The 22470-nt window shown below is 40.8% G+C and overlaps 1 protein-coding gene across 1 annotated transcript in view; it reads left to right on the top strand.

Moving 5' to 3' along the window:
- The window catches only part of FRAS1 (Fraser extracellular matrix complex subunit 1), a 456634-nt gene that overhangs the window by 270501 nt on the left and 163663 nt on the right, over positions 1-22470 (top strand). Inside the window, exons 21-27 of the mRNA XM_059667675.1 lie at positions 7122-7274; positions 7673-7819; positions 11556-11702; positions 15137-15277; positions 16205-16345; positions 17847-17987; positions 21360-21630. Coding sequence (XP_059523658.1) covers positions 7122-7274; positions 7673-7819; positions 11556-11702; positions 15137-15277; positions 16205-16345; positions 17847-17987; positions 21360-21630 — 1141 coding nt within the window. The remainder of the gene's footprint in view (positions 1-7121; positions 7275-7672; positions 7820-11555; positions 11703-15136; positions 15278-16204; positions 16346-17846; positions 17988-21359; positions 21631-22470) is intronic.

Raw genomic sequence — 22470 nt, 5'->3', positions numbered from 1 at the left:
TTGTACTGACAAGGCAGTTGTATGTTGTCACATGCACTGCCGAGTAGCGCCTTCCCTCTTAGCCTAAAGTACCTTTTGAAAACCAGGTGGTGCAATGCATATCAAACTTTTTAAGGGCCCCAAACTTCCCAAGTTCCTAGTGCTATTACTCCAATAATTTTTTTCTTTCATTCAACAAATAGGTAGGGCCCACCTTCTAGGTACAACTGATGTGGCCAAATTCTACTCTGTTTACATTTTTAAAGGTGTATTAGAAACTGACAATTTGTGAAAAGATCTTCCTCAGTCATTATCTGGGAGACAAACCAGTGGTATGTTTATGTTATTTTTTTTTTCCTAAGGGACACCCCAGATTTCCATGCCTGGTCATGATAGCTTTCATATACCTATGTTCTAATATTCTTAATATTCTTTTTTTTAAAATTAAATCTTTATTCTTCATATTATTACAGTTGTTCCTCTTCCCCCCCCCCCCCCATAGCTCCCCTCCACCCGGTTCCCACCCCACCCTCTGCCCTTACCCCCCACCGCTGTCTTCATCCATAGGTGTACGATTTTTGTCCAGTCTCTTCCCGTACCCCCCACACCCCTTTCCCCCTGAGAATTGTCAGTCCACTCCCTTTTTATGTCCCTGATTCTATTATATTCACCAGTTTATTCTGTTCATCAGATTTTTTTATTCACTTGATTTTTAGATTCACTTGTTGATAGATATGTATTTGTTATTTATAATTTTTATCTTTACCTTTTTCTTCTTCTTCCTCTTCTTAAAGGATACCTTTCAGCATTTCATATAATACTGGTTTGGTGGTGATGAACTCCTTTAGCTTTTTCTTATCTGTGAAGCTCTTTATCTGACCTTCAATTCTGAATGATAGCTTTGCTGGGCAAAGTAATCTTGGTTGTAGGGTCTTGCTATTCATCACTTTGAATATTTCTTGCCACTCCCTTCTGGCCTGCATAGTTTCTATTGAGAAATCAGCTGACAATCTTATGGGTACTCCCTTATAGGTAACTAACTGTTTTTCTCTTGCAGCTTTTAAGATTCTCTCTTTGTCTTTTCCTCTTGGCATTTTAATTATGACGTGTCTTGGTGTAGAGAGAGAGAGCAAGATACTGAAAACCTATTTGAAGAAATAATGACAGAAAACTTCCCCTACCTGGTGAAAGAAATAGACTTACAAGTCTAGGAAGCGCAGAGAACCCCAAACAAAAGGAATCCAAAGAGGACCACACCAAGACACATCATAATTAATATTCTTAATTTACCTAATCTAGCATAAGCCCCTGGAGGGCAATTCAGCTGTGGGATGTTATTGACAGAGAAGGGCCTTCTATATTCATAATGGAGGGGAGGAGGGGAGAGAACAGGAGAGGTCCTACCCCCAGGTTTCGTATTGAGAGCTGCTGGATGTTTTCTTGGATTGTTGGTTTTCTGCAGTAGTTCTAATGTCTTCTCCCATCACTAATTACCTTTCATACAATAATTTCCCATTCACATCTGTATTAAAAGCAGATAGCTCAGTAAATAGACTGGTGAAAGACAAACACACTTATAAACTGACCCCCAGTTGCCTATAGAATAAAATCTATACCCTTTTTCATGACTTACAGGCTATTCCAAAACTGACCCACCTAGGTCCTGTATGGCTCCTGTGGCTGAGCCACACACAGTGTTCCTGTCTCAGCCTCCTCTAGCAAGCCTCCACTGCCTTCTGGACTGAGTGATACCCCTTATAGGCTTTCATTGTCCTGTTAGCGTTTTATGGAGTGTTAGTAACAGACTCCTGGCAGTCCTGTGTCTCAGTGTCTGCCATACACTCCCTTCTTGCTCGTCCTGCTGTGCCACCGTCTCCATTGCCCTGTGATACAGGACTCCATTTGGAGACAGTCCTCTTTAAGGCAAGAGGCACAGCCCAACTCCACTCTATTCTTGGATTCTTAGATATTCCACTGGGCTGCCACCAACCTATTCTGCAAGGGGGTAGGGCAAGGGCAAAGCAAATGGTCTCTCTGCTTCTTCTTCCTCTCCAGAGTGAAGGGTTTTTCTAGGCTGGGGAACAAAGGTGGAGAGTGTAGGGGTTACGTTGGTGGGGAGAGGACTGGGTCTAATAGCTCCAGTGCACATTCAAGTCTGTTTTTCCTTCTTTCACCTGTTCTGGGCTCTTTGAATTTGGTATCTTCATAGGCCTGATTCTGATACCTTTCTTCCTGGCCCAATGGGGGATGGTTATAGTGGACGAGGAGAGAGCTCACTGGTTGATATTTCAGATTGTTGTTTGGTTTTACATATTTTATACATCCAGGGTCACTTTTCTCCACCATATTGAAAGCTCTATGAGTACACTAGATGTTAAATATTTTCGTTGTTTGAAAGAAAATATTTTTAAAGTGTTTAATCTCATGATGTAATACCAGTTTTCACCAGCCAAATTAGCCAAGATTGTTTTACTCCTTTTAACATCTCAGTGCAGGCAAAGTTATAATGAAACAGTCTCATGAATGGCTCTTTGAGATTTAAATTGATACAAGCTTTCTCGAAGAAAAATTTAATACTTATTAAGCATTTTGCATTTTTTCATGTCCTTAGTAGTTAAAAGTGTATGCTCTGGAGTCGGTGTGGCTATGGTGTGTGCAAGCAAAGGCTTAACTTCGAAGTCTCAGTTTCTTTTGTCTTTCAAAGAGGAATAAAAACAATGCCTACTTCATCTTCCTAATGTGATTATGTATTTATAATAATTAGCATAGTGCTTGATATACATTCAGAGCTCAACAAATGTCAGCTATAATAATAATATGAATTATACTCTTTTGACATTGTCTTTTAGGAAATACAGTTGACCCTCGAACAACATGATTTTAGAACAATCTAAGTCCACTTATAGATGGATATTTTTTCAGTAAATACACAATCAATCCTCTATGTCTCTGGGTTTTACAGATTCAACCACCGCATATCAAAAATAATATTTTTAAAATATCTTTATTGATTTTTTTTTAGAGAGAGAGGAAGGGAAAGGGAAAGAGAGATAGAAACATCAATGTGAGAGAGAAACATCAATGGGCTGCCTCTTGCACACCTGCTACTGGGGATCAAGCCCAAAACCTGGGCATGTGCCCTGACTGGGAATCCAACTGGTGGCCTCTTGGTGCTCAATCCACTGAGCCACAACGGCCAGGGGAAAATAGTATTTTTGATCCATGTTTAAGAATCTAACAATATAGAGGGCCAACTGTATACATTGTTCTACACTATTTTATAAGGGACTGAGCATCCTCAGATTTTAGTATCCACAGGAGGTCCTAGACACAATCCTCCACAGATACCAAGGGATGACTGTAATTACATTTTAGGGAAGTCATAATTATATACAAATTTTTTACTGCACACGGGGTTGGTACCCTTAACCCCCTGTGTTGTTCAAGGGTCACCTATAATTTAAAACATTCAAAGGTGTTATCATTGTTTTACTGAATATCATGGAGCCCCTAAAAATTATGTTTACAAAGAGTGTCTAATGACACATGGAAATGCTGATGATATTGAGTAAAAATAAAGATATTACATGACAATGTTTAATATCACCTAATTTATTAAAAATGTATATATATATATATATAATTGTATAGAAAACTAAGAAATGTTAGTATTTCATCTGAAAGGCCTACATAGGGTGATTTTTATGCTTATTTAAACTCTGTAAAAATGTTCTTAATATTTACAATCATACTTCACTCTGTATTCAGAAAAATAAAACCTCAAGATCCTCATTCAAGTCCCACTCAGCCCCTGTCCTGGAAAGAAGGTCACAGTGGTGCCCTGGGCTTGCTGCTGGTGGTGCCCGGTGGGACTGGCCACTTCAGCCTGCCGTGCCTGCATTCTGTAGGCTGCCCTCGGGAACTATACTTCTCTGATTACAAGTCAGAACACTGGTATTAATCCTCAAGCCCTGGTTGCTCTGATTTTTGGCTTTTTTCCCTGCACATCATCACTCATTTTGAGCTTTCCCAAGATACTTTCCCCTACAAAGTGATTTTGATGTCAAGCTTCTTAAGACAAAGGTGTTTCTTGGGTTTTAGGAATTTACTCTTTTTTTCTGGTTGGTTTAATAAAAGTCAGTCAACTTTCAGATCAACTTTAGGGCATTTTTATTTAAGTGCTCTTCTGTTGGGGACTTGTATACGATGGAGGTTTGCATGAGTGTATTACCAGGGGACCCACTCACATTGCTGTTTTGGAATGAATCGATTCATGAGATTGGGTGTTTAGAAGACTTTTTAAATTGTGGATGAATGAATAACGAATGAATACAGGTAGCGAACCAAAACAGTTAGAGAGTTCAACTTTCCAGACTCGGGTAGTTATGTGTGTGAGGTAAAACTATAACCCAACTTGGATTAATGTGATGCTTTGGGCAGCCTTCAGTTGATAGTTTTATATTTTCAGTTGTCAGTTATTGGTTTCTGTTTGCCTCTGGGTACTCATTCCATCATGCAAGTGATATGTCTTAAAACTTAACATGAAACCATGGAGAGAAGCAGAGGCCTGAGATTTGGAAGTTGAGTCAAGGAAAGTAAATAGAGATGAGGGAAAGTATGCAATAATGCTGAATTTCAAATAATGTTGAAAATTGGTCAAGCCTAGCCAGTTTGACTCAATGGCATGGGCCCAAGGACTGAAGGGTTCCGGGTTTGATTCCAGTCAAGGGCGTGCACCTCAGTCGCAGCCTCAATGCACAGCCCTATCTGCGGCTTGTGCAGGAGGCAACCCATTGATGTATTTCTCTCACATTGATGTTTCTCTCTCTGTGTCTCTTCCCCTTCCTTCTACTTTCTCTAAAAATCAATGAAAAAATATCCTTGAGTGAGGATTAATAACAATAACAAAAAAGAATGTAGGTGGAAGAATTAGCCATTTCATTCTGTGAGAGAAGGATTGAAATAAAAATGGGTAAATACAGATGTGCTGAGGTTGACAGGGAGGAATTGAAGGTGCTCATGCTTGAAGGGCTGAAAGAAGTAGAAGATGAAATAACCTGGGAAGGGAGGAGGTGGGCAGGTGGGGGTGGTGACTTGAGAAGAGCAATAAAGTTTTAAAAGCAGCTGCCATGAGGTGTGAAGGAGCGTCCATAACTCAGCTCTATCTTCCTTTAGAAATAATACTACACATTATGCTCCTTTTTTTTTAACAGTTTCTAGAGATCCTTAAGATAAGACAAATCCATAAATATTTATTTATTGTACCCACAGAATACTCCCGAGACCTGCTTACTTTCTCTTCAAAGCATCCCCTGGGTGATTACTCTTTCATTTCTCTAATTGCACACTAGAGAAAGCTGCAGTTAGTTGCAACTAGTGTTTAGATCTCTGCACACCTGCAGACCTTGTTGATGCATGCCTGAGCCCAGAACTCTCTGCAAGTACTTGCTTTAAAGAGGAAGAGGCCATGACCTTTCAACTAATCGCGCCTTGAGTCAGTAATGGGCCCAATCGGAACATGTATCCACGCATTTAGGTAATCACAAAGCACAGCCTCCTCCATTTGCCCCAGCAGCTTTTAAAGCTTTTCCGAGTCTCCCCTTTGTACATGTAGGGTTGTGCTCCTGGCACTGTGAGTAGGGCACAGGAATAAAGATTTTAAAAAGTTTGGCATTGTGTGGAAACCATACATTAAGTCAAGGAAAATTGCCTCCTTATCATATTTCTCTCCATACAGTCATAATCTCCTTTATGAATCTCTGAAGGGCTGTCATGAGGCTTAGTTTGGCTCTTAGGATATTCAGAATTGTTCCTAATACTAGCAAAGGCTGCCTGTAACTTGAAACTCCCAAAGTTCAGAGAAAGGTCAGGGGCTGTTAGTTTGCCTGCTTCAGGAGGGTCAGCATTTTTGAGGACGTTTGCTTCAACTGCTGGAGTCACTATAAAAGTCCTAGCATGGCTTCTCATGCAGGTGAGCAGGTGCTGGGTATGGGACTCAAATCTGCTTCTTGCACAGGGAACACATCTCAGATGATCAGCAGTTAAGAAAATGTATGACTGAAGGTATAGAGAGAAAGACCTGTTTTAGTAGAGTTCAGGGGTCAGCAATCTGTTTCAATGACAGGATTGTTTTTAGTCTAAACATCAGTAGTTATCCCAGTCTATATCTACAAGACTTTGAGATGAAACAAGACTATCTGGTCCCTGAGTGAGACATTAGCAAGTACAAACAGTGCTTTGAATCCAAAGGGGAAGATGGAAAGGCCTTATAACCAGAGCTCTCTCTTCTTTTTCCTTGGACTTTTACTCCTCTTTTATTTTGGTGGGTAATTATGGATTTGTGTATTTCTTCCACATTTGGAATGGAGGATGGTCAATGGGACTTAAAGGGTAATTATCAGGACAGATGTTTTCACCTAAATGGGAGATGAACACAATCAAGTTCTTTAATTAAAGGATGTCTATTATATGGGCGAGAACAAGAGGCAGTGCTGGCCATACCAGATAATTTGTCTTATAGCTTCAATCATAACTGGTACAACAGAGCTTCCGCGAGCTATGTTTCGCGTCATGAAAATGAATTTTCAACTCATAACTCTTTGTCATAAATTTTCCTTTAGTTAAAAATTAAAGTTTTCCACTATCTGAACCCAATGATTTACTAACTCCAATCCCCCGTACAAGTGCCTGAGACTGGTATACTGCCTCTGGAAGACCGAATCTGGGAGGGCAGTGAGCACAGCTCAGAAGCACGGGGAAGGGGGTGCATGCTGTCCTCGAGTTCTCGGAGCTCATGGGGCAATGGTGATAGTATCGATGATACCGTTTCTGTGAGTCTGACAGTTCGCTGTATACCCCTCGCAAGTATCTCTATCACAAGCTGCCCTAGAACTTGAAGGTCGTTCAATTGGAAAGGGATGAAAACTCAATTGATGTGCTGGGCCTGGCCATTTGCTAAAATCCTCAAACACACAATTTGTGCAGATCCCTCACTGCTGCTGTACTGCCAGATACTGCCGTTGGGCACTCAAGCTGTCTGTGCTGCAACGGTGGTAATTGCAGTTCCATCTGCCCTTTTGGTGTAGTGATGAGTCTTGGTGCTTCCATCATCTGCTTTCTCTGTGCTCCCTTGCCCTCTCCAGACTGCCATCCTCTGTGCCAGCAATGTGCAGCTGATCTCCACAACCCCGGGAGCATCTGCTTGAGGTGCCAGAACACCCAGTTCCTGCTGCTGGGGGACCACTGTGTTCCTGATTGCCCTTCTGGATATTACGCGGAGAAAGGAGCTTGTAAAAGTAAGTGCGTGCTGGACACAGGAGCTGGTGGCACCTGTTGAGCTTCTCTTTCAGGTAATAGCTGAGGAGACTTGGGTGGGGGGGGGGAGAGAGAGAGAGAGAGAAAGAGAGAGAGAGAGACTAGGAGGGGAAAAGGCGGGGAGGGGTGGGGAGGAGAGGGGTAGGAAGGGGAGCAGAGGGTGCACACTGTGATAATAAATCAGACCAGCTAATGCTCTCAGCATTGGGGCTTTTAAAAAAATTATCCTTATTGTTGAAGGTATTACAGATGCCCCCCTTCCCCCCCATCGACCCCCTCCTTCCCACACCCACCCCAGCACCGGGCTTTTATGAACAGTTCTTAGGATACTACTTTGGAAAGGAGTTTGGCTTCATAGGTTCTCTTTGTGTCTCTGCAGAATGTCACTCCTCCTGTAGAACCTGCCAGGGCAGAGGGCCCTTTTCCTGCTCCTCATGTGACACCGGCCTCGTTCTGTCCCACCTTGGCACCTGCAGCACCACCTGCTTCCCAGGGCACTATCTCGATGACAGCCATTCTTGTCAATGTAGGTTTTAAAACATGAGTTTTCTCTCTTTTCCTCTTGCTTCTGTTTTCTTACTTTTAGCCTTTATTTTTATAAAAGGATGAAAATTAATCTAAAAAGGCATATGGATGCCATTAGCAGATTTAATCAGATATCACCCTAATTCGAAGTGCTGGGCTGGGCCTCTCCTCTGCCAGTACCAGATGTGTGATCTTGGGTCAGTTATTTATTTAATCTCTCTGTTCTGTAGTTAATTTATTAAAAAATAAAAAATATTAGTCTATTTCCTTTTATTGTTTCCTTCAGCATTTGAATTACAAGGTCCTAAGCAGAGATCATTCTAGCACACAACCAGTGACCTCAGTACTTCCCTGGATTCAATTTGTTTTTGACATGTATTTGTTGAATATTGACAATATGGAGGGCTTGACATGCACAGAGTATTAAGTTTCTGCCCAAACAGTAGTTATTTTGTCTTGCATGAGAGTTAATTGTATAGATGTCTTATTATTTTGAAAGAAGTCAAAATATGATTAATTACTGAGTCAGGCAAAACAAAGAGTTAGGATAAATTAGGGAAAGGGCAAATCTGAGGGAACAAATTAGGAAATCCTTCACAGATGACAGAACACTTTTAAAAATGGACTGAGGTGGCTGACTTTATTTCAATCATTGAAGTGTCATTTGCAATATATATATAGTTATACTTTCTCATTTGAAAATGAAAGTTAACAAATACAGTGCTGATATTTCAATTTTATGTCCTAGGAAATACCATGTTGGAGCAATTATAGAGTAGTGGTTAGGAGAGTTGGCTCAAGCGTCAGGAGTTCAAATCCTACCTACCACTTACTAGCTTTGTTACCTTGAGCAAGTAAATTAATCACTAGTTCACTCATCTCTTTCTTCACTGTCTACTAACCATGGAGTCAGTGACCTTAGAGAACTGCACCTGCTACTCCAGATGTGGTCATCCCAACATGACTGCAATAGGACTAATACCTTATAGGTTGGAGAAATGGTCCTTACCCACATCTCTCTGAAGATGGAAGCTGAGGACCTAAGGGGCTCTGGTATGTGCAGAACTGCCCTGAGTGAGACAAGCACATTTGCAGATTGCCTTGGAGAAGGGTGAGGGGATAGATGAGAGAGGAAGAATGGTTCAGACAGGAATAGTGGAAGCCTGTGCTTCTCAGTGTGACACTAGTGCATCCCTCCAAATCCTCTTAACGTTTCAAGATGCTTATTGTGAATCTATATTATTTTGGAAGTCAGTGAAGGGGATGAGTTTTACATTGAGGTGGCAAGGTGAAATGAAACACTGCATAGAAGGATTCAAGAACATGGAGGCAGACAGAGGCTTGAGGAAGTATTACAGGAAACTCAGCTGTGTACTGATCTGTGACCCCAGTCCAAGGAACTGGCATTTGGGCCTCTTTTTGCAGCTCCCTATCAAGTAGAGGGTTCCAGGTGACATTTAGTTTACATGTAGGCTCTTCAGCTCAAGAGTGTATTCATTTCCTTAGTAACCATATCACACTTGTAATACGCTTTTAATCAACTAAAACTTTCAGATCCTTTTTTATAGGAATTGCTATCTAAGGCCTTTTGTATCCACTATTTGTGTCCATTTGTTATGGAACATAAATGTAGGGCTTATAGTTTTCTTTATTTTATCTTATTACTTTTAGTTTATTGCCTCAACTGGCAAAATAGGTTTGAGTTGTTATTCTTTCAGATGGTAAAACTTAACTACTGTGTTTCCTATATAGGTATATATGGCATATTTCAATATCATTAGTATGACATCATTGTTTTCATTAATTAACAGTTACTAATAAAAATATTGATCAAGTAAAAAATAATGACTTGGTCATATTACTCTACTAGACATTTCTTTTACCAATTACAAAGATTTCCTGGTCACGTTTGACTATGCATTTCAACCATCTTTAAAACCACCTACAACTACTAGACCCCTTTATTTTTGTATTCACAAGTTTATCTTTGGGATCATTATCAAACACTTTGCCAAAATTAAGATGCGCCATGTGTAGAAATCCTATTAAAACAAAAGAAGGATAAAAGTTTACTGTCATGTAAGTTTCCAACATTTAAAATATTCTTTTCTAACTATTCGCAAATTATCTGAAACTCCCATCTAGAATTTTTATGGGACATTTCATTACAAATCTAATGAATATGTTATATCATTGCTTTTTCTTATAGGTAAAACAAGAGGTTTTCTTTCTTTTTATTTCACAGGGAGGTGATTTTCCTGCAGTGTGCCTCATGCTTTGATACCCCATAGATTTAAAACTCCCTTGATCACTCTGTAGACTTTTCCTGTGACCTATACTTAGAGAAGATTTCAGAATGAGGTAGAGATGCTAGTGCTGGAGGGTATATAATTAAAATATCTGGCTTCTTTCATTTATGTAACAAGTGTTTACTAAACACCTACAAGATGATAGATAACCAGTTAGGTGCTGGGATTCTTGCAAGGAACAAAGCAAACCTGGCCTTTACTTTTATGAAGCTTTTAGCTTAACGGATACAGATATTAAATAATCACTTAAATGAAAATGGTTATATATGGCATGAAAGAAATGTATGGAGTGTTATAGAAACAGTAACTGGCAGAGCTAGTCTAGACTGGAGAATCAGGGAAGGCCTTCTTGAAGAAGAGCCTGGAGAATGAGTACAAGTTAAAGACAAGAGACTTGGAGATTATATTGAGAGGATTCAAATATGTGAGTTAAAATGTATAGGTGGGACAAATAAAGGGAATGATGGAGGAGCAATATTTGTAGGGAGCAATATTTGTAGAAATGAAAGCTGGAAATTAATTTTTCAGGATTCAGGAAAAATATAAATGTATAGATGAAATTGACCTCTGGAGCTTGAGCAATATGAATGAAAATATTACTCTTGTGGAAACATGGAAAATAGATTGCGAGGGGGTCAGATTAGATTTAGGGAAACTAATTAGGAGACTATGGTAGCAGTCCAACAGGAGATGATGATGCTGGATCTATTGGTGGCATGTGTGGATATGGAGAAAAGCAAAAAGTTCTGAGAATTACATAGGAGAGTTCCAATAAATAGGATCCAGTGAGTGATTGGGAGTGAGGAAAAGGGGCTGTCAAAATAGACTCCCAGGATTCTAGCATGAATAGTTGAGTAGATGGAGAAATGCCAGTTGCTCAGTTAGGGAAGATGGGAGTGTGATCAGATTTAGGAATCATCCCTCAATGCCTAAATTAAGTAAATGGTTGCTAAGAATCACAACTGGGCAAATCAGTAAGCCAGGTCACCTTTAAGTCCATTGTATCTTAAAGTTAATGCCTAATTTTAATCTTGACATCACATAAACTCTGAATCTATGTCATTAACTAAGGGGGCTTGATTCCTTAAGAAGTAAGGTTCAAATAAAACTCTGGACTATCTATCATTTCAGAGATCTTGGGCTAAGTATAAATTCTGTTGCTGAATCACAAAGGCAATTTGAATGTGGGATTTCCATTCGTGGGTTTATCATTTATCTTTTCTGGAAAATAAGATTATCTTTTTTTAATGTTGGAAAATAAGACTAACATTCTCTGTTTCTGTTGATCACAGGGGAGGGCTATGAGCCATAATTAAGGAACAGGTTGGAGCTGGGCTTTGTTTCTTTGCAGCATCTGTCTAGGTTTGATCAGTATGTCAGTATTTGCAATTGTAATCATCTGGTCATTTTCTTTTCCTATCTGCTCAGCATGCAACCCGCACTGTGGAAGCTGTGATTCACAGGCCAGCTGTACCTCCTGCCGAGATCCAAACAAGGTCCTGCTCTTTGGGGATTGTCAGAATGAGAACTGTGCCCCACAGTACTATCTTGACTTCTCCACCAAGACATGCAAAGGTGAAGCTCGTCCTGAATTGTACAGTTCTTTTACCAGTGATGCCCCTTTACTATAGATGTTCATCCCCCACCTTGGGAAAATACTGTCATCATGCATTTAGACTTTCTCTGATGATAGCAAGAAGTCATTATGTATGTATGTATCCATGTATTCACTCATTAATTTATGTATTAAAGGTTCAAGCATGGAGATGAAATATATGTATTAGGTTAAACAAATATTTTTGAGCACCTACTGTGTACCAGCCATTGTGTAAGTTAATAGTAACGAGACCAGGGGTGGCAAAGTGAAAACCCTCTGGTTGTATTTGGCCCACAGAATCTTCCAGTGTTTCAAAATGTTTAATATTTGCCTTTTAAAAATCAGAAAACATACCATACAAAAATTGAGATTCTTCTAAGTCAGAAGATATGGCAAAACTGGATTTGTATTCCCGGAATGCGACAGGAGGTTGGCATGAGTAGCTGTCGTCTCTGTTGGATAGAGCATGATCTCCGAAGGTCACCACAGTCCTCATTGTTGCCTATTCCATCACACAGGCCTATTTAGAAGATTTACACTACCTTCCTGAGCCCCATAAGCACTAGCATTTACAACTCTAGAATGCTAGACTCTATGCTTAATGCGGACAGGAGTTGTATCTGATTTGTTCATCTCTGCTTAACATACTGAAATGAATGAAGACACAGTCCCTGTCCTCACGGAGTTTATAATGTCAAAAACCAATTGCCTTTTTCTTTGTTCTCCAGTGGTTGGAATTCTAGGGGATTTTGCTCTTTGAATGGCAGTGCTCAGCCAGAGGAAAAGCAGAGTTCAAGGGTGATTTTCCTTGCTCTTGTTCTTTCCCTCCTCCATTCCTCTATTCCACACTTCCCTCTGTGTCTCCAGTTCTGCCAGGGAACCTAGGGCTCAGATATGGAGGTCAAACGTCTGTCCGGTAAACATGGGATGCTTGAAGCCTTTGCACCATTGCACACTATCCATTCCAGGAAATTCTCCTTGGTTGTCAGCTTAGGTGGTCTGCTGTGCTCGAGACCAAAGAAGCTTTTCTGTTTCTTCCCTCCTAACCAGTGAATGTTAGTTTGCGGTGAAAAACAAGATTATCACAAATCCTCCCTGTTGTAAATGATTTCGTAACCGTGCTGGCAGTTTTCAAGGCTCTATGTTAGTCATTTTCCCTCAGGACTGATTCAGCCAAATAAATGAGTGAGATTAACTTTATAAATCTTCTTGGAAGCACATGTACTGTCTTGCACGTTTACCTGCTTCCTTGGGACTTAGAAATATTGCATCAAGGAAGAGGGAAAGTGACTAATGAGCGGTTTTCCCAGCTTCTTCTCAGGGAGGGGAGGTGGGCTGAGGCAGCACAGAGTGGAGATATTTCTCCAAGATAAACAGTTCAGCAGCAAACCTTTAGGAAGCTGCTACCATATGTCAGGCACTATGCTGGGTTCTTTACATTCATTATTTCAGTCTTCACAGTAGCCTGATGCAATAGGTATGATTCTTTTTTTTCCAGTTAAAATATATTAAAATTTATTTCAAAATGCATACAATATTATTCTGTTACACTGATTTGCCGTAAGCTCCAAAAAGGCTCAAATATTCCTGTTGAAATTAGAATAGGTCAATTGTAGAGAAGAAGTATCAGACATTTCGAGTCTATAACTACTCTTCAAGGATGAGGATTTCCATATTTAGAGAACATCGTATCCTTAATTATTTATTGTGGCTCAAGTCTAATTCCCCCATGCTATATTTTAATTCTGCTCAAATATTTCTAGAATTCCAAAGTATCTCTAGCACCAGTTCCCTGACAAAGTTAGCTGTTTAAATTAAACCAACTATTTTTCCATACCCTGGATGAGATAGATGATAAAAATGCAAACACACACTCACACAAAAAACACACACACAAAGAAACTATTTTTTGCACCGTTAATAGTTCCTTTTTCATAAATATTGTTTTAAGTATCTGAGCACCTTACCCACAACAAACCATGTATTTATACCCCACAAATCTTCCCATGCAGAGATTTTGCATACTACTAAATCCCCATCTGAGGGCTACAATCCATTCTAATTCTACTGTAGACACTAGTTATAATTAAAGTATCAATAGGTATGATTCTTATTTCTGTTTTACAGACAAGGAAACTGAGGCTTAAAACGTTTAAGGGAGGCATGTGAGATATGCAGATAAAAAGCAGCAAAGCCACAACTTGCATAAAGACTTACCTGACTTCAAAACTAAGCCCTTAACCATGCTGCTGCCCCATCTCCCACGCACGAAGCATACCTTATTAGCAAGCACTTTGTTTTCAAACATGAGTTTTCTGACTGTATCCAAACTGCCTCGGCAACGACAGCTATAGTAATCACAATAACAAAGCAATAGCAGCAGCAACATGTTTTTCTTGCCTCAATCTCTGAGATTGACTGTAGTTCTGATGTCGAGCCTGATCACCTATGTTTCTTTTATTTCTTTAAATATGTTTTTATTGACTTCAGAGAGGAAGGGAGAGGGAGAGAGAGATAGAAGCATCAATGATGAGAGAAGCATTGATCCGCTGCCTCCTGCACACCCTCTACTGGGGATGGAGCCCACAATCCGGGCCTGTGCCCTGACCAGGAATCAAACCGTGACCTCCTGGTTCATAGATTGACGCTCACTCAACCACTGAGCCATGCCGACTGGGCCACCTGTGTTTCTAACAACCCCACTGGATTATTTGGGCCACATCTAGGGCTGGGACCCACTAGAACATAAGGTCCGTGAGGGCAGGGTCTACACCTCTCACTTTACACCCTTGTTCAGTGCTGAGTATCCTGCAGGTGCTGGCTGAGTGGATGAACCTGAAAATGAATTGGTTCTGCTCTACATGAGATTGTCTGTTCCTTCAGTAAGCCCTTTATTCTGGACAGGCCCTTCACGCCCTGTCTAACTCTACCATTGTTGGTTCTTTCCATCCTGTTGGTCAGCACCTGATTTTTGAGAAGTAGAGAGTGTGGGCTGGTCATGGAGATAGCAGATGCATTCTTAGTTGACTCTCTGACATCCTTTCTCTCTCAAGCATTTGGAGGGGGTCCGCAAATTGGCCACTCCCTACAGCAGGCTTTGCATGAAGATGTGTGACTCAGGATAAAGAACCGGGGGCTTGTGGAATAAGATCGAGTTGACTTGGCTCCTCAGCGGCCCCACTGACAAACAGGCTCAGGAGCAGGAGCGATCCATGTACACACTCATGTCTAACATCATTAGGAAACACTAAACCTCAGAGAAGTGCCCAGGCTATCAGTAGAGTCGCTAGAGCTCACTTGTCTGACATCTCTTACGTGGGACTCACTTTCCCCCTTGCAGCTGCAGGCAGCATCCTCATAAATTAGGGGCTGGACAGAAAGGAAGCTGGTCTAATGAGGCCTTTCTTTCTAGAGTGTGATTGGAGTTGCAATGCGTGCATCGGGCCTCTGAGGACAGACTGCCTGCAGTGCATGGATGGCTACGTTCTCCAGGACGGCACCTGCGTGGAGCAGTGCGCACCATCATTCTACCGGGACTCGGGACTCTGCAAGGGTAAGTGTCTGGAGCCCCTGCTCTGTGCTCATCCAAGCTTCAGCCTCTTCTCGTTGTGCTGTTCTGAGAAGGAGCCTGTGGCTGGTTTCTATCCTGGCTTTGTATCTAATTTCTGGTTTCTTTTCTAAGAACTTTTCTTTGGTATAATGAAAATGTCTTTTTCCTTTCTCTCGTGCCCAAATACATTTCCTAAAATTTGAGGGCACTATGGAAATAATGGGAGTGTATGGCCATGGAAACAGGTATGTTTGGGCCATTACTTTTGGGTTTCCTTAAAAATTGAACAGGCCTGCACTCCAGATGGAAAGGTCTGTGTCCTCTGGTCCCTTGAGTACATGGACAGACCTCATTATTCACCATCTGTTTCCCACAGCCCTCCATACAGCTTATATCTCACCATCACCTTTCTCAGGCCCAGGACCCCCTTCAGCCTCAATTTAACACCACGAAATCTTCAGACCTTGAAATGCCCACCCAAAGAGCCCAGAAAACATTCTTGGGAGCATTGTTGAGAGACTCTGATAACTGACTGGGTGAGTCAGGAAAAAGATTGACATTTCAGCAAAAATGGTACAGAGAGCCAAGGACTAGCTAATAACAATAATGGCTAATACCTGTTCATTTCTAGTTTGCCTAGTATTTTCCATTATTTAATTTGATCTTCACCCAGGGAGCTAGGGGGATAGTACGTCCACCCCCATTTTGTAGGAGAGACCACTGAGGCTCAGAGAAGTGGAGTAACTAGTTCTCTCCTCCAGCTGGTAAGTATGACAGTCTCAACCAGGAGCCCGACTCCTTGCTCCTGTCTGCAGCTTTGCCCAGCCACAAGGTTATATCGCTCATTGCTGTCTAGCACTGCCTCGCTTTCAGGACCAGGAGCCCCTGGGAAAGCCATGCACATTCCTGTCGACTTGACTTGTCTTTCAGGCTGTGACAGCCACTGTCTCCAGTGCCAAGGTCCCCAGGAGTGTACCCGCTGTGAGGAACCATTTCTCCTCTTGGGAGCCCAGTGTGTCCAGGAATGCGGGAAGGGATACTTTGCAGATCATGCCAGTCACAAGTGTGCAGGTAACTTGGAAACCAGGATGAATTCTCTGGAAAAACGTAAAGGAGCAAGCTATTCAGGTGTGCTGATCCTCAGGTAACCAAGGAGAATTGGAATCAGAAGTAGCATGAAAACCCAGGGAGCTTGGCCTAAGCAATTGATGACTTCCCATGCACTCCGCCAATTGCTGGTTAAATGGAATATAAAAGAGCAGGCAATAATTCTCTTGCACAAATCAATATTGTCCCTAATTGTCTTTATGGAAATGAGGCCAATGTTTTATGGAATGTGAAGCTTACGTATACTCATTCAGAGTGGATCAGCCCTGTAGATGGGAGCATAGAATTTTCAGTGTGTAGACTAAATAACCAGTGATCCTGATATTTGCCATAATATCCTTGAAGAGTAGAATTTCTGGAGATACTTTAGTGAGACACATTAATCTTTTATTATGAAACTGAAGTTAAGCCCAAAGTCTAAATTACCTTGTCTATTGAGTTATTGAGGAGAGTTTCCTTAGTGTGTTCTCATCATTTCTGTCAAAACTCAGTACTGTTTGCCCCACTTTAATGAACACCTGACATTTAATAGTAATACCATTACCCAGGTTTAGCATTTTATACTTCACCAAATTTCCTTCATCAGCATTGTATCATTTGATATTTACAATGGCCTGGTAAAATATGGCAGGCACTATGAATCCTGTTTTGCAAGTGAAAAAAAAAAATAACAACACACACACACACAGAAAAAACAAAGAGGCTAAGAGTATTAAACAGGCCAACATAAAGTAAAATATTAAACCAGTTGTTTTGTTCTAATCCAGTGCCTTTTAAATTGTACTGTGCTGCATTTCTCTAACAAAATCTTATTTACTGAAGCAGAAAAACAATTCTAGATTATTCACCTGACCCAAAGAAATCATCTATGGTCCTTTAAATAGCTTGATCACCTATTGCATTTAAAATAATAATAATAATTAAAAAAATAGGAGAGTAGCAATGATAGTTGTAGTGCAATTGAGCCCTTTTGTGTGCCAGGCACTGTTCTACTCACGACATACATAGCACGTGTATTCTTCCCAACAATCATTTGTATTAGGTGCTATCAGTTTCCCCGTTTTTTAAAAAAGAAACTTGCACCACAGATTGTTAGAGGAACTTACCCATGTTTGGCAGCTGGTAAGTGGTAGCAGAGGAACAGTACCCAGAAAGGGCCTATGCTCTTAATCACTATAAACTGCCTCTCTTACAAGTCAATATGGTTAACTTTCTAAACAATTCATTTATGTGAAACATTTTCAGATCACAGTGTATAAGGCAAGAGTGCTCCTCCCTATCACTTCCCTTCCGAGGGTTGATCAGCTCTCTGTGAAATTCTGTAAGAGACTGTTGGAATTCTCTTTTGCTGCAGTTGGCGGCCATGTGTGCTTGTGCTCTCACTCTTCTTTGCTTTACCACGGTGGCCCTGGCTGGGTGCCCGTGCCTTTGTTGTGCATCATTTAGTGTGTCCTCTCTTCAATAGCCTGCCCTCGGAGGTGCTTGCAGTGCAGCCACAGTAGCCGGTGTCACCGCTGTGACCATGGGTTCTCTCTGAAAAGTGGCCTTTGCGTTTCCAACTGTGTTCCTGGCTTCTCTGCCCACTCATCTAATGAAACATGTGCTGGTAAGTACTTCTCCACTGGTGGCTGATGAGTTCACCTGCAGTTTCTACATGCAGAGGCTGTGTGTGCACATGCAGTGGACTCATGTGGTATAAAATGCAGGATTCCCATTCCTGGGGCAAACACCGGTGCCGCTAGGAATAAGGAAATCTTTATAGAACGTGAAAGCTTGGGAAAACTCAACTTCTAAACTTTTTAGAGAAGGAAAAGAAGCAATCTTTTTAAAAAGTTAACTGTGCCCTTGCCGGTTGCTCAGTGGCTAGAGCGTTGCCCTGCAGACCAAGATCCTGGGTTTGGTTCCTGGTCCAGGGCATGTACTTTAGTTGCAGGTTCATTCCTCAGCCCCCATTGGGGCGTGTGTGGTAGGCAACCAGTCGTTGTGTCTCTCACATTCATGTTTCTCTCTCTCCCTTCCACTCTCTCTAAAACTCAATGGAAAAATATTCTTGGGTGAGGATAAATAAATAGAAAGTCAACTGTCAGATCAGAAATTTGGCATAAAACTTACTTATGTTCCTGAATTACAACTATGTTGCAGAAAATTACATATATACTTATATAGATATAATTTATTTATATTTATATAAGCTTGTAGAGCTGATAATGCCAGGATGCAATGGTGCATCCTTTGTGCACATGCTGGAGATAACTTATAAATAAATAATGAATAGTGTGAGGAGCTTGCCCCATTAGGTTCATACATTTGAAGCAAATAGATATCAAGCCATATTGTTTGCCATTAAGAATGAGGTAACAGCCCTAGCTGGTTTGGTTCAGTGGATAGATCATCGGCCTGTGGACTGAGGGGTCCCAGGTTCAATTCTGGTCAAGGGCACATGCCCGGGTTAGGGCTCAATCCCCAGTGTGGGGCGTGCAGGAGGCGGCCAATCAATGATTCGCTCTCATCAATGATGTTTCTATCTCTCTCTCCCTCTCCCTTCCTCTCTGAAATCAATAAAAATATATTTAAAAAAAAGAATGAGGTAACAAGTTAAAAGGGTGGAGTTAGTCTTGTCCAAAATATCAATGAACACTTTATATAACAAAGAGAAGCAAATTTAAATTGTCTTAATTTTCAACCTCAAAAGTTTTAGAGGGGAATAAAACTTTGGAGTTCTGTTATAGCAGAGCATTCCTTGGCTTTGCGTATCCTTTATCAATAACAGGAGGCATACTTTAATGCATGCAGTCAGTCATATTTTCCATCTCTGTATTTCTGACCTCTAAAGATATTAAAACTTCACATGAGAAAAAAGTATCTTTGGCTTATTTTATTGGGATCCTTCTAAAAACAACAAATACTTAAGAGCCAGCTTGTTCCTCTTAGGATGTAATACAAGTCAATGTGCAAATGTGAATTACTCTCACCTTCGTTAGTAATCTTACAATAGAAGAAGTCCCCCTGAAAGTTGGCATCGCTAACTGTCCTGTCTGGCCTACCTTCAAGTCCAGGCAAAACAACTTGCAGGAGACAGAATGGTCAGAAATCCTAATTCATCCATCAGATGTTTCCTGTGGACAAAGATTGTAAAATTTTAAACAAAGTGTGTATATTTCACATGAATTCTGAATATAAGCCATTGATAATCCTACTTCAGTGGAGATTAACTGGTACTATTCTAGCGTCGGTATTAAACACTTACCTCTTTTCTTGCCCCTGGTGGGTCTGATGGCCAGATAGGACAGATGTCTTAGGATTGTGGTTCTCAACCCTGGAGCCTATTGGGATTGATTGCCTGGGAGTTTGTAAAATCATGAAGGGCCCACTCAGAACACGTAAGTCAAGATCTCTGGTGGTGGAGCTCAAGTATCAGTATTGTTTTAAGATCCCTATGTGATTCTTTACTGCTATTATTATTGAATATAATTCCCATACCCTAAAATTCACCCTTTAAAGTATACAATGCAGCGATATTTTGTATATTTTTAGTATATTCACAAAGGTATGCATCCATCACCACTGTCTAATTCCAAGACACTTTACTTACCCTAAAGAGAAATTCAGTAACAATTAGGAGTCTTTCCCCATTACTCCCTCACCACAGCCACTGGCTACCACTGATCTACTTTCTGTCTGTACAAATTTGCCTATTTTGGACATTTCACATAAATGGAGTCATACAATATGTGGCCTTTAATGTCTGGCTTCTTCCACTTGGCTAAACGTTTTCAAAGTTTCTCCATTTGTAACATGTATCAGTATGTCATTTCTTTTTTTATGCTTGAATAATATTCCATTGTGTGGATATATCACCTTTGTATTCCTTCATCAGTTGAACATTTGGCTTATTTCCACTTTTTACCTATTATGAATAATGCTGCTATGAACATTTGTGTAGAAGTTTTTGTATGGATATATGTTTTTAATTCTCTTGAGGATATGTCCAAGAACAAAATTGGTGGGTCATATGATAGTAGCTCTATATTTAATTATCTGAGGAACTACAAGACTGTTTTCCCAAGTAGCTACACTGCTTTACATTCCTACCAGCAATATATGAGGGTTCTAATTTCTCCACATCCTCAGGAACAGGTTCTACCATCGTTCCTAGTGGGTGTGAAGTGGCATCATTTTGTGGTTTTAATTCGCATTTTCCTGATTGTTAATGATGTTGAGCACCTTTTCGTTGTGCTTATTGGCCTTTTTATACCTTCTTTGGGGAAATGCTTATTCAAATTCTTGCTTATTTTAAAATTGGCTTGTCTTTACTGCATTGGAAGAGTCCTTTATATATTCTGGATTCAAGTTCAGTTTCAGGGATATCTGACTTGTAAATATTTTATCTCATTCTGTGGGCTGTCTTTTCACTTTCTTGCTGGTGTCCTGGTGAAGCAAAACATTTTTTTTTTTTTTTCGTTTTAATGATGTATTTTTTTCTTTTGTTACATGTGCTTTCTGTGTTATAGCTAAGAAAGCATTGCCTAATTCAAGTTCACCAAGATTTACTCCTTATTTTCTTCTAGGAGTTTTATAGTTTAACACAGGGATGGGGATCCTGTTTTCTGCCAATGGCCATTTGGATATTTATATCATCATTCGTGGGCCACACAAAATTATCAACTTAAAAATTAGCCTGCGATATTTGGTCAGACATTTAATTAACTCACCCCTAATGCCTAGGCAGGGCCTGACCAAATGATTTCTTACTTAGTCCTCGGGCTGGACATTCCCCACCCCTGTAAAAGGGCCTGTGTTCTTTCCCTGTGCATCCACAGTGAGAACCACTGGATTAGAAGGAAGCTTATGTGGACAGTAGCCTGGAGCCTCATCTTTGTAGCTCTCTGAATGGACATTGCAAGCCTATTTCTTTAAATACACATACACCCCTAACTTGTGAATTACCAAGCCTGACCTTTGGATCCATGTTTTCCAGGCAGAACACACACTCCTGGTCTTCATGTGAATGGTTCTCTCACCCTGGCCATTGGTTTAATGAAGCCACTGGATTTTTCCCTCCTGAACGTCCAAGACCAGGATGGCAGGGTCGAAGACCTCCTGTTCCATGTTGTGAGCACACCCACCAACGGGCAGCTAGTGCTCTCGAGGAATGGGAAAGAGGTGCAACTCGACAAGGCTGGCCATTTTAGCTGGAAAGATGTGAATGAGAAAAAAGTGCGCTTTGTGCACAGCAAAGAAAAGCCCAGGTGACTCCGTGTTCCATTGTTTTCTTCCTGCCTCCTTTCCACCAGTGTTTTGCACCTCCCTCATCCCCCCCAAACTCCCCTTTTCTCCACAGTTATCCCCTTCTCCTCTGAGAAAGATCCATACTCCACAAATGCCAAATGCTTTCAGCTGCCTGTCATCATTTCACTGTAATTGCTCAGAGAGTGTGCTTCTGTTAGAGGCATTTTCATTTTATCACATAATTACGGGTAATTCTCTGATGTGACAGGAAAGATCCTGGTACAATTACCCAGCTTTCTGGCCCAGCAGAAACAAAACTGGTTATACACCCAGATGCTCCAGCTGCTTCTTTAACATTAGTGTAATATACTGGGAGGAGGGAGTGGCTGGAGGATAGAGTGCACACTTTTCAAGGTGTTGTATGGGTCTTAGAATTTCAGAGTTGGAAGGAAACAAAGAGTCACAGTTTACTTTCTATTATCCACTTCATGGGATTAATTGTGGTTAATATTTAAGCCTGATCCAGTTTTCCTCTGATGTCTAGCATACTTCTGGCTGTCTTCCCCGCCCCAGCTGACATATGCTTCAGGAATGCAATTGAATGTTAACACTAACCCAAGCAAATATAGCCGTGTAATTAGCAGAGTAATTCCACTAAGCAGAAATCAGAGAATGCACCCCAAAGATTAGCCTCTTGGATTATCCTTCACCCTGCTCTGCTTCGTTAGTGCAGGAAATTCAGACTGGTTTATTTGTAAACAAGGAGTTGATACCCAGGGAACAGCGATAAGGAAACAGTGAATATTTTCTACTGTCACCACTAAACTTGAGATTTTGTTTAAGGTTTGGGCTAGGACATA

This window comes from Myotis daubentonii, chromosome 1 (genome assembly GCF_963259705.1).
Source record: "Myotis daubentonii chromosome 1, mMyoDau2.1, whole genome shotgun sequence".
Taxonomy (NCBI): domain Eukaryota; kingdom Metazoa; phylum Chordata; class Mammalia; order Chiroptera; family Vespertilionidae; genus Myotis; species Myotis daubentonii.
The sequence above is the reverse complement of the archived record's forward strand: the minus strand, read 5'-3'. Positions and strand labels throughout refer to the sequence as shown.